The sequence below is a fragment of the Natrix helvetica genome (assembly GCF_964273705.1).
Source record: "Natrix helvetica genome assembly, chromosome: 1".
NCBI classification, from domain to species: Eukaryota; Metazoa; Chordata; class Lepidosauria; order Squamata; family Natricidae; genus Natrix; species Natrix helvetica.
This window is the reverse complement of record NC_138548.1, coordinates 122918413-122930600: the sequence shown is the minus strand read 5'-3', so window position 1 is coordinate 122930600 and position 12188 is coordinate 122918413. Positions and strand designations below refer to the sequence as shown.

Genomic DNA, 12188 nt, shown 5'->3' with positions numbered 1-12188 from the left:
AGGAGTCCCCAACCCCTGGTCCGTGGACTGGCACCAGTCCATGATGTGCTGGAAACCGAGCCATGCAAATAAGGAAAGCCCCGTGGGATGCAGGCAGCACATGAAACCACGCCCCCTCCAGTCTACGGAAAAATCTCTCTCCACGGAACCAGTGCCCAAAAGGTTGGGGCTAGCTGTCCTAGAACACTGAAGGCAAATTTGTTTCTGTAGCCTCCAGGATTCCTTTACCTGCAATTCTCCAGCCCCTCCTCCTGTACAACCATACGTACCCTGAGGATTTATCTGGCTTAGGTGGCAGCACCAGAGGCTTCCCACTAGTGCTGCCCATCTTGCATGATTTAGAACGCTGTACAGGAGCCTCCTTTACTTCACCTTGTGGTTCCCCTTCCTCAGTGGAGCGGTTTCTCCCTCGCAATTTAGCCTATGATCAAGAGCAAAAGAGTTACAAGCAGGCTCCAGCAAAGCTCCTAAACTTTGCTAACAAGCTTTCCCAAACTTCTTCTCCCAGTTCTTCATTATTATCCTCTTACTTTCATTACACCTTAACAGATTTAGGAGATCAGATGCTTCGGTCCCTTTTATACCTTAATCTCGCAATCCCGCAGGCAAAACTGATATCAATTTGGGATGATCTTAACAATCCAGTTTCCAGAAATCAATCTGACAATATATTCCAATTTCTTCTGTTTTGTCCTCACTTCCCTTTACACCTTACCTTCAAAGCTGAAGGACTGAGGCCTGGGAAGAGGGCTACCTTTACCCCCTTGGACAATGGAGAGCTTCGTGACTTCTTGCTCTTTGACTCCTCATGGACTTCTTCATCAGAGACTGTAGAAACTAACTGGGGCTCTGGGGAAGGGCGAGGAGAGAAATATCCATAAAGATTAATGCACAATGAAGCATACTCCCTAAAACCAAAACAATGCCAGACAACTTGGTAAAATTTTGGAGCCTATAATAAAGGTTCAAAGCACATCTGAAACTATGATTACTTTTAAAATGTATCCCTTGCCTCCAATTCTCCTCTATTTTTAGATTGCTTTTATTTTTTATTTTTAGACTATTTCTAGATCATTAGAGAAGAGACATGCCTGCATGGACTCCTTCAAATATCAAGTACAAGGATGGCATTAGAATAGATTAGATTTCAATACTTCAGTAAATTATTAATAATGAACTATGATTGATAAGTTCTAACTTATGACAAAGTATAGGTAGTGCCTTCTTTTGGAAACAGGTAAATCCATGACCAACAGTTAACTACCATATTTTTCAGAATATAAGACGCACCAAGATTTTGCAGAGGCAAATTTTTAAAAAGTTTTTGCAAACTGCAGACCTCCCAAAAACAGCCCCGTTTTGTGCCAAAAAAAGGGCATGCATAGCCTTTAGGAGGCTTGTAGACTGCTCCTGGGGGCTGGGGGGCAAAAATGAGCAAAAAACAGGCAATTCTTCGCTCATTTTTGCCCTCCCCAGCCTCCAAGAGCACTCTGGAAGCTTCCTAAAGGCTATGCATGGCCATTTTTGCAAAGGGGGCTGGGTTTGGGGAGGCCAAAAATGCTGTATTCAGTGTATAAGATTTTCATCCTCTTTTTTGAGGGAAAAAAGTGCATCTTATACTCCGAAAAAGGTGCATCTTATACTCCGAAAAATACGGTAATAGTTAACTAATGGTATGTGAGAATGTTCTTGGGAGACAGGAGGAAGAGCTGCACACTAGACAAATGTCATATAACAAGTAGTCAAGTCCACAGAAGGAATGGGGGTGTGGGAAACACCTCAGAAAGGATCTTTCTAGTTTCTTAAACTGTAAAAGCAAGGGAGAGGGCGGCAAAGAGATGTACTTTCAGACTTGCACAATTATGTTAATGAAACCTTTAAATAAAGATAGGGCTAGTATTCCTTGATGTGCTTCTTTTCTGGATTACCTCACAAGACTGACATTAACATACACAACAGCTTCAAAAGAACATGATGCACACAAATGACAGAACGAAGCAAAACCTATAGACACAACACAAAACACTGATAACCAAAATCAGTAATTCATCCGCTAATGGCATTTTACCTGTAGAATCTTTGAACATCCAGCTGTTCCTGTCATTCTCTAACGCAGTACCTCCTGCTCGAGTGATTGGGGCTCGATGACCCCGCTTACGGCCCAAATTTGCACGGTCCCGATGTGCACTATTATCAAGAATTTCCGTATCCTGAAAGCATACAGAAGTCAAAACATGATGTATTCTTAAGATGGTGTTATTTGGGATTTAATTACTAAATTACTGGTACTACCATAACTTCCACATTGCTCAACCAATGTTATCATAGAGCAGTGTTGGTGGACCTTTTCGGCACCAAGTGCTGAAACAGGACTGCAGGTGTGCAGGGGAGCACTGGAAACCAGAAGAGATGTTCCCCAGTGCACATGTGCATGCCAGGAAGCTGAGATTCCGATTTCCTGCATGTGCATGCGTGCCAGTCACCTGGTCTTCTGTTTTCTGGTGCGCATATGTGCACAAAAATCAGTTGACCAGCACACATCGGAAACTAGAAGCTCAGCTTCCTGACGCATGCATGCGTGCCAGGGAGCTGCTCTTCGGTTTCCAGCACTCCCGCGCACACAAAGACTAGCTCCCACACACGCAACAAGCAACGGACGACGACTGGCGTGACCAGAGAGATGGCTCTGTATGCCACTTCCAGCACATGTGCCATAGGTTCACCATCACAACCATAGAGCCTTCTTATTTTATAAGTAGCCACCTCTGGTAATACTTGCCTCCAAGAAAGTGAATTTTTTTCTTGTTACTGCTTCAGCTCCTTCCGAAGCACAATCATCCTGGGAAATAGATTGTGTGGCTTGACTTTCACTTTGCCTTTCTGTTGGCTGGCTCCCATTTCCACTATCCAACTGGCTGATGTCACCATCCGTGTCAGATAAAACCTCTCCTACATCCTCCAGTGGGAATGGAGATGGCCTGATCTTTTCAGCTGCTGGCACCATCTCACTGGGCAAGTTATTCAGCTTCCTCTCTTCTTCCGAATGGCAGCTATGGAAGGAGGCAGGCCTCTTCTGCTGGACCTCTGGTCTGTTGGCACACCTGGACACCATTCCTTCCAGCAGGCAGCTGGGACTGGACAGGCGCTGACTATGGCATTTTCTGCTTCAGTTTGAGATGAAGAGACAAAATAGAATTCTTAACAAGGTTTCATTTTAAGTTTGCTCTACTTGCTTCTCTGCCATCAATGTGCCCCAAGTTCAGTTGCTCCCTTTTTAAAAAATGCTTTCTGACTGTAAGAGAGTAATGAAAATGTATTTATGACCAAGCTGCAGTCAAAGGGAGAAGGAGGACTTTCCAGATATAATAAAGAGATATATTGAAGTGGACAAGAGAGGATTCAAATATATACTTATCAATTAAAAAAAAACAGTATAACTATATTGAATACGAATCATTACCAAAATTGTGCCTCTTTTATGAGGCTGTACTACTTCAAAAATACAGGTAAGATTAAAAAAAATCCAAGACTACACAGAAAGCAGAAGAAAAGAAAAATGTATACTTGGAGGGGAGGAGCTGACATCGCAACGACACGATGTGCGATCTTGGAGCTGCAAGATCGCAGTTGATACTTTTGCTGCTGGACGGTCCTTTTGGACCTAAACCATCCCGAAGAGACAGTGACAGGGAAAAGCACGTCTTGCTGATTTCAGGGACACTGCAAAGTCCCTAATTGATCCAGGAGAATCTCTTTTTGCCAGCGACAGAAGCGCAGTCAGTGAAGCTGCTGAAGTTGGGATAGCTCCAGAATGGGAGGAAAACGGGAAGAGAAAGTGTGTCCATCTGGTGAGGAAATCTTATTATTATAAAAGAGACTACCCCCCCCAAAAAAAAAAATTAAAACTAAATTAAATTTGAAAACAGAACAGAATAAGCGGCGAAATTAAGCTACATTAGACTGTGTTATCCTTTTTTTAAAAAAAAAATACGGATGGAACTTTTGCAAATGTTTCCTATTCTTTAAATTGAACGGATTAGTTTTTCTTCTACTACTTTTTACATCTTTTTTATACCTATGGATTAAAATCTTTTTCCTTATTTTTATAATGCTGGATTAGATGGTGGTTTTTTGCTCCATTTAAGAATTCTGTTTTCTTTAAGCCTGGAATATAAAGAAGATATAAAAGGAATACAAAGAGGGCTGTAATAACAGAGGGAAAGGAAGTAACACTGCCACTTGGAGGCTGGAGGCTTGGAAATATTGTCTATTTTTTTCTCTTTGATCATTTGACTTTGCATTTCAAGGTTCCTCAGCTTGTTTACAGAGAGTGATAGTGAGAAGAGCATGGGTTATTTATACAGGTGCTTTTAGGAGCTTTTTTGGCAGCTGGAGTGGAGTGGGGGGAAAAAGCCTTGTCTTGAAAGATTATAAATGAATTTGCTTTAAACTTAATAAAAAGTTTTGAATGCCAGAGTGGCAGTGTTTATAAGTTGGAATGGCACAACATGAAAAAGAAACCCTAACATTGCTAAAGATTATGTTTGAAATTCAAAAATTATTAGAAGTAACAGAGAAAATTGAGAAGAGATTGGAGAACATAGATAGTAGAACAGTAAAATTGGATGGAAAAATTGAGGATGTTTATCAAATGAAGAAAACGGAGGTCAGAGTTCTAAAAACTGAAGGAAAAAATAAACAAAGAGACAAGAAAATTGTTGATACTGACAGTGAACTGGAAACTGGTGGTTGGAAATGGAAAGAGTGAAATATGGAAAGGGGAGATAGATGGACTGGAGCTCTACCCCAGATTTCAAAATATAGAAGAAGAAAAGAGAAGAATTGATGGAACTAAGGAGAGAAATTTTGTCAGAAGCACTAGTGATAACCAAAGATAAGCTGATTGAAGAAGCAGATGGAGGGTTTCGAACTTATACAAGATATGCAATAAGCAGTAAGTTTATATTTTATATAAAAGGACATAAAACAATTATAGTCAAATGAAGGTTGAGGTATGATGATAGTAATATATATATAAATATACTTGATTTAAAATATATAATTTAATATGAATTGTAGGTGATGACTGTAGAAGGGATGCACGGAAGTTTTTGTAACCAATCAACACACTTTCTACAATTTGTAATGGAAGATGGTTTTGTGTTTTTTTGTCTGTTTTGTCTGTTTGTGTTATTCAAAAAAAAAAATTTTAAAAAAAGTGATGGATAAGGTACAAATATGGTGTATGGAGAGCAGAAGAGCCAATAAATTGTTTAATTGTTTTTAGGAGTTGATGGTAAGACGAACTGATGTAAACATTTAATAATACAATATGATGTTGGCTATGTAATAGTATACCTGTGGTTATATGTTATGAAAATGAAAAAAATAAAAACTTTATAATTAAAAAAAAAGAAAGATGTATACTTCATCTTACCCTCAAGTGAAATATAATAGTGACTTTATGTGATTTCCATAGTGAACTATAACTACTACATCAACCGCCTTTCTATGTAGTTTGTAACTCATAAGCTTGCAAGATCCTGGTTTAAAACCTTCTTGTCTTTTTTTCCCCAGAACAGCCAAACAATAGATACCAATACTATGTATCAAGCATAGAATTGTTAAATCCCCACTCTATTCAATGGGGCTGCAATCCTAAAGTCTTCAACTTTACTTGACTCCCAAATGGCCACTTGTTATAAGAACCATTGGTCTAATGGTGATAGCATACAATACTCAGGCCCATTCTAGGTGAGGAGCAAGTGAAAATAACAATGATTAGGGAACGCTGTATTGAAACAAAAGGCAGAATTCAGTAAAGACTTAATTAAAGGCTTAGAATAAAATTTGAAATGCAGATATATTCCTACACTTTATGTTGTCTACAAGGTTTAGAATTTTTTTAGTCAGATGCTTTAATATGGAAAATGGAAGACAGACTGCACAAATCTTAAAGATGAAGAAAAATGAAAAACAAGGACTTTTTTCCCACATAATTTTTTTATGTTGAATAAATTATTATCACCTTTAACCATGAAAAGTTTTTGAAGACTCTGGGGGTTTTAAAGGTTCAAATACCATGAAATAAATTTTCAACACTTACAGCAATTTATACAAATGTCCACGTGTCCACTCTTCACCTAGCAGTTTGAAAGCATGCAAATGCGAGTAGATAAATAGGTACCATTTGGGTGGGTAGGTAACAGCGTTCCGTGCGCCTTTGGCCTAGAGTCACAGGACCACGGAAATTGTCTTCTGACAATGCTGGGTCCCTCAGCCAAGAAACAGAGAGGATCACCGTGCTCTAAAGCTGGACATGATTGACAGGGAAACCTTTACCTTTTACCTTTAATTAACACTACAATTCTGTATCAGACGTTGTATTCTCTACTTATAAAATATTTTTTTTTTGGTGCCTTGTAAGACATTTTATGAAGAGAGTCTTACAATATAAAAGGCAGGAACCCACGTTTTGTCAGCCGCTCGGAGTTATTTAAGATGGGCAGCCATCTTTTAAATAAATAAAATAAAATAAAAAATGTATCATCTGATGGCTAATTGATTCCATTCTTTATATAGCGTTTTCCATAACACTCCTCTAACCACAGGTCTAATAACAAAGCCCCCCTGATTCCACATATGCAACACTAAATTTGGTATAATGTGTAAAGTAGCAGTTGAAGATGATCTTTCTAAAGGTTATTACACTCTTAATCTGATTATACAAAGCTGGACATCACTCTCCTACAAAGTCTCAGGGATAGGGAAAACTTTTTTTTTGGGCAGATTAGAATTAAATCTTTTTCTTCTCCTTTATTCACTCATTATTTTATTCTGAAAATAATTTCCTCCTGAGCAGCTTTCCTTTAACTGTTACGATTGTATTATATGCTACATTAAATACACAACCTGTTAATATGACAGGAAAAACTAGTTATGATTTCTCGGAATTACAATTGGTAGGGTGATTAAGAGGGGAGGGCTGACATAGTCAATGCAGAGTGAACCTTGACAATTGTTTACATTAAGCTGCCAAAATATACCTCTCAATATAGGGTTATTGCACAATTTGAAAATATCCTACCAATCCAGATTTTGAGTTGGAAAGAGAAGCAGGATGGTCTGAACATTATTTAGAAGACTTTCTCTTCCCTATCTATTCAAACCAACTCAGCCAGTACTTCTTCTGAATAAGAGCTCTTATTCAACTTTAAAACTGTATGTATATGTGTCCTCGATCGTCATGTTTTGTATCTCCTTGACCCTTTACAGAAGCCAAATGGATATCTTTAAGCATCTTTTAGCATCATAAGCCTCATGAACTACATGATGGCAATTTTGAATTATTTAAAATTGATTAAGCTCCTCATATAAATAGCTATCAGGCGCCTCCTGAGTTGTTCTGTTATTAGTGTTGTCTAGTTAATAAAACATCCTGTTAAGAACCACGCTGTCATTTCTTCATTGGCTTGTTAGAACTAAGCACTTTTCCTCTTCAATATCTAGAGATAGATGCATGGAGAACATAATTTGATGACATCAAGAATATGCTGCATTTTTACTGCTATGTAGATGGACCTATAGATTTCTTTATAAAATTATGTAGAAGCACTTTCTCATATGCTGTTCCATTCATAATAATGTCAAGCAGCAAAGGCATTCTGGAAGAATGAGCCAAGAATCTATATGCCTTATTCCATGCAGTGAGATGAATTTCTCTAACAGTAGGATACAGGGAAAAATTGATTATAAGCCACAGAAAATGAGGTATAAACATGAACAGTGCATACATTATGCAAGCTGAAAATGGGCCCAATGTCAGTGCAAGACTGAGAAAGAGAGAATGACAGAGTAAGAATAGCGGACTATAATTCTGCATTCCTGTCAAGTTAACTTGTTTTCAAAAATGTTATTTTTTTTCAGTTAAAGCAATAGTCATGGTTCCAGAATTGAGACTCTCCATGGGGTAGTTCTGTTCCACTACTTTGGCAAGGGAGAAAATTGTTCCATATTTTTTACCACCCAGATTATTTTTCCCTTTGGATGTGTTACGTCACAGCAATCTACTAAATATAAAATAAACAACAACTCCTCAAGATAGGTGGGGAATTCCTGCTGCAACATTACTCCACACAGCTGCTCTAAACCTTCAGCCACACATAACCTCCATCAAGGGCCAGGGGTTCAACAGGAAAGATATATTAAGGTCATGTCATGATGTGGTTCAGTGAACATTTACATTAGCTAGGAGCCCTTGCAATGTACTACTTGTTGACATTAGATTACACTTTTTTTTTACTGGAAGCTGTGTCATATTTCATGCAGAGTAGCATAAGTTGCAGTAGATCAAAGCTGGAATGTGAGGAAGGGTGCTAATGAAACTAATAATTGAGAAGGTGTCATATAAGAAGACCCATGATCAGGAAAATAGGAAAGTCAATGATAGTCAATATATATATATATATATATTAAAAAGAAATAATCTCATTATCTGCTTAAGAAAATGGATTCTGAAGGTCCTTGGTGTTACTAATACTTTATAAATTTTGAGAATTTATGCACTTGCTAGTAGAATGCAGAAGAAATTTGACACTATTAGCCAGAAATTACTAATATTGCTTTTTTTAACTATCATCTATCAAGCTTTCAGAATCAAAATTCAAGCATTGTAGAAAATATCAGCAAGGCCAAGGTGAGATGTGAGTCTTATTGTTGGTAAAATATGCTGAGAAGAGATAAAAATGAACAAGAATACATTATAGGAAAAATAATAATGGATATTATCTTGAATTTACCTCAGAGAATACAATAACGAGACAGGAAAGATTACCTCAGAGAGGAAGAGTTGGCGGATATTGTGCAAAAAAAAAACCCTAGAATCTGCAGATATAGACAGCTGAATGGAATTTAGAAAATATTAAGTCCCCTTACCATCCCTTCTGCAGAACATGGCATCTACCCAAGACAAAATGGTACACTGGATGAACTATTGATCATACAACAGCAAATGGAACAGCTCTTGCAGAAAACCCGAGACTAACTTTACACATTTGATCATTTGGAACAAGTCAAACTGACATCTGTGTATTCATTTTGCAGCAATGTTGGTATCTTGCTACATTTTCCCAAGTAAAAAATCAGAGCAGTGTTAACTGTAACTACTAAGTCTACAATTAGGGCTTTTGGCCAGATTAGATAGAGTGCCAGAAAGCACAGCTTCAATACTCATTAGGTAACATTATTTCTTTATGCCTGCCTCTCTCAGCAGTAACAAAGAGCATATACAGTATATTCGCTTTCCACTTGTGGCTATACAGTCACTCTTACATCCTCCCTGTCTTATTATTTAATGGACAATTTATGTATACATATATGTTTTTAAGCATCAGTTCCCAATGCTAGCAATTGTACTTTAGCAACAAGTGAAAAGTACAAGTTATTTCCCATTTGGCTTAAAACAGCATTCCTCAGCCTGCGTATTAATCAGAGATGTGACATTCAATTTCTAGAATTTCAATTCATCATAGCCTTACTGAGAATTCTGAAAATTAAAATCACACATCTTTGTGTCCAGTTGGGATAGGCTGTTTTAGACAAGAATAACATTGACATAGCAACCATCTTAATTGTGAACTGAATTGTATTTCCACAGAACTGCAATATGAGCATTGCAGATTTGGGCTCTTCCAATGCTGTCTGACTTTCAGAGGAAGTTGCAACTTATTTCATCAAGTCTATATTACAAAGAACTATATAGCACTGTGTACACCAATAACTGGTTACTTGCGGTAATGAAAGGAATCACACCCAAGCACAATAAGATATCAGCAATTGCTCATTCACCATAGTTGATTAATAAACCAATGCAAGAGCAAAATTAATTGCTACTTTTAATTCCTTGTGTTAAGTCTATTCCTTCCTTCTTTGCATCTCAACTATCAAATAATTGTAACAGCTTTTACCTCTCTCCACATACTGGTGTTGCTCCTTGATGCTGCATCACATCATCTTCCAAACCAGTAGCCCCCAAATGACATTTCTCATCCCTATATGCCACTTCAGCCCCATCCAAAGCCTTGGGTCTCAAATCAGATACATCTGTCTTTGCGCTGTCAGATACATCCATATTGTTAATTAAATCTGCTTGTCCAACATCAGGTTCTCTGCCTTCTTCTGCATCCACCAATCTTGTATTTGATGATGCAGATGAAGTGTCCATGCCAAAAGGAAGGACCCAGTCAAGGTGCTTCTCTGCAGATTTTTTATAAGCTTCTAATCTCTCAACTTTTAAGTCATCGGAGATAGCCAATTCTCCAGCGTTAAGATGTAGAGTCCATTCAGGTTCACCTTCTGCAATTCCTTGGGATTCGTCCATGGCCAAATTTGTTAAATTCCCAGTCTGATGTATTAGGTTGTCCGTTGATTCCTCTAAATTGACTGTGAATTTTTGATTGGACAAATCTAATAAGCCAAATCCAGCTATTAGATCACGTCCTGTAGTATCATTACGTTCACTTTCTGAAGAGTCTTTGATCCAATCTCCTCTACCAGTAGTATCCTCTCGTGGTTCAAATTTACCCAAGCAGTATTCATCAGACCAGATTGGTTTTAGGGCAAAGAATTCTTGATTATCCACCTCCATTTGAGAGTTATTGCCTTTGATGCCACCATCTATTTCAATTCTACAACCTATCTCACCATCGTATTCTTTGGCTCCATCAGATTTGCCAGCACTGAGCTCATCATCTTGGTTTTGGGCAATCTCTGTATCACACTTACTAGGCGAGTCAGACTGTTTGACATTCAGTTCAGACTCCGGATAACTGTCATCATCAAAGCCAGATGTATCTAGTCCCGAGTCCTGCTGAAAACTAAGCTGAGCTTCTGGACTGTTCTGAGGTTCACTAGACAGTTCCACTTGATGGGCAGTGAACTCACTTTGCAATTGATTAGTACCGCTGCCAGAACCAGATTCACTAGGCCAGCCTAAATGTCTGGCACTGAGCACAGAAACTGGGGTGCTGTCATCTGAACGTTTGACACTGAACTTTGTTTCTAGCTGGCTCTCAATAGTGAACTCGCTAGGCACCTTGGCCAATTCGGGGCTGACATCTGATTCTGGACAACTGACATTTTCCATATGATACTCGGGCCAGTCAGTTGTTTCAGCAGCAGCATCATGATATTGGTTGTTCCATTCTCTTTTCTCAACTGCAACAAACTCACTGCTCTGTTGATCACTGCCAGCTTGGCACAGACTAGGCCAGCCGGGCTTCCTCACATAGGGTTCTGCGGGCTGACCCTCATCAGTACTGATGCTGTATGTGCTGCTCCAATTGGATTCCTCAGTTGGATGATCAGCAACATGGCTACCATAAGAAGCAAGCCACTCTTCTTGCACTGGACTGGAACTGCCCAGTAATGGCGATCCTCTAGCCCATTCTTGCTGGCTGGTACCAAATTCCATATCCTGACTTTTGGGGTTACCAACAGTGTATGAGTTTGGCCAGTCCTGTGAGCCAGTGCCAAACTCACGATCCTGTTCTGTTTCTCCCAGCCATTTAACTTTGGTCACATCGGCAGTCCAATCCAAGCGAAAGGTATCAGAATGATCAGCACCTACGATGCCAAACTCGCTATGAAGGTCCTTCCGTGACCATCCCAGAAGATCCTAAAAAATAAAGAAAAAAGAGGAAAAAAACAAGGCAAAGGGGAAAATTGTATGAGATTCTTACGGACAAAAGGGTTGGGATAATAAATTAGAGGGATGTGAATCACAAAATGTACAAATTATACAAAGCGGGGGGGGGGGGGAATAATCTAGCAACTATTCATATTTTACTTCTTTAAAAAATTAAAATATTTTAGCAAAAGTCCATATTTGGCACACAAAAGATCCTAGCTTCAGCCTGTGTACAAGTAATCCTCGACTTACGACCACAACTGAGCTCAAAATTTCTGATGCTAAGCAAGACATTGTTAATTGAGTTTTTCCCCTTTTTATTATCTTTCTTGCCATTGTTGTTAAGTGAATCACTGCGACTGTTAAGTTAGTAACACGGTTATTAAGTGAATCTGGCTTCCCCATTGACTTTGCTTGTCAGAAGGTCTCAAAAGGGGATCACGCGATCCCACGACAGTGCAACCATCATAAATAAGAACCAGTTGCCAAGCGTCTGAATATT

At 38.8% G+C, this 12188-nt stretch overlaps 1 protein-coding gene and 1 long non-coding RNA gene across 10 annotated transcripts in view; one reads left to right on the top strand and one right to left on the bottom strand.

Moving 5' to 3' along the window:
• LOC309384881 overlaps positions 1–12188 on the top strand; it is a 435034-nt gene that overhangs the window by 294167 nt on the left and 128679 nt on the right. The window lies entirely within an intron of this gene.
• The window catches only part of TNKS1BP1 (tankyrase 1 binding protein 1), a 37910-nt gene that overhangs the window by 10567 nt on the left and 15155 nt on the right, over positions 1–12188 (bottom strand). For 8 of the 9 annotated variants that reach the window (XM_081938806.1, XM_081938811.1, XM_081938807.1 and 5 more), the window contains 5 exons: positions 9966–11674; positions 2780–3164; positions 2069–2210; positions 716–849; positions 270–421 (listed from right to left, as the gene is read on the bottom strand). In XM_081938806.1, the coding sequence (XP_081794932.1) occupies positions 270–421; positions 716–849; positions 2069–2210; positions 2780–3164; positions 9966–11674 (2522 nt within the window). The remainder of the gene's footprint in view (positions 1–269; positions 422–715; positions 850–2068; positions 2211–2779; positions 3165–9965; positions 11675–12188) is intronic. The other variant, XM_081938808.1, reaches the window with a different exon arrangement.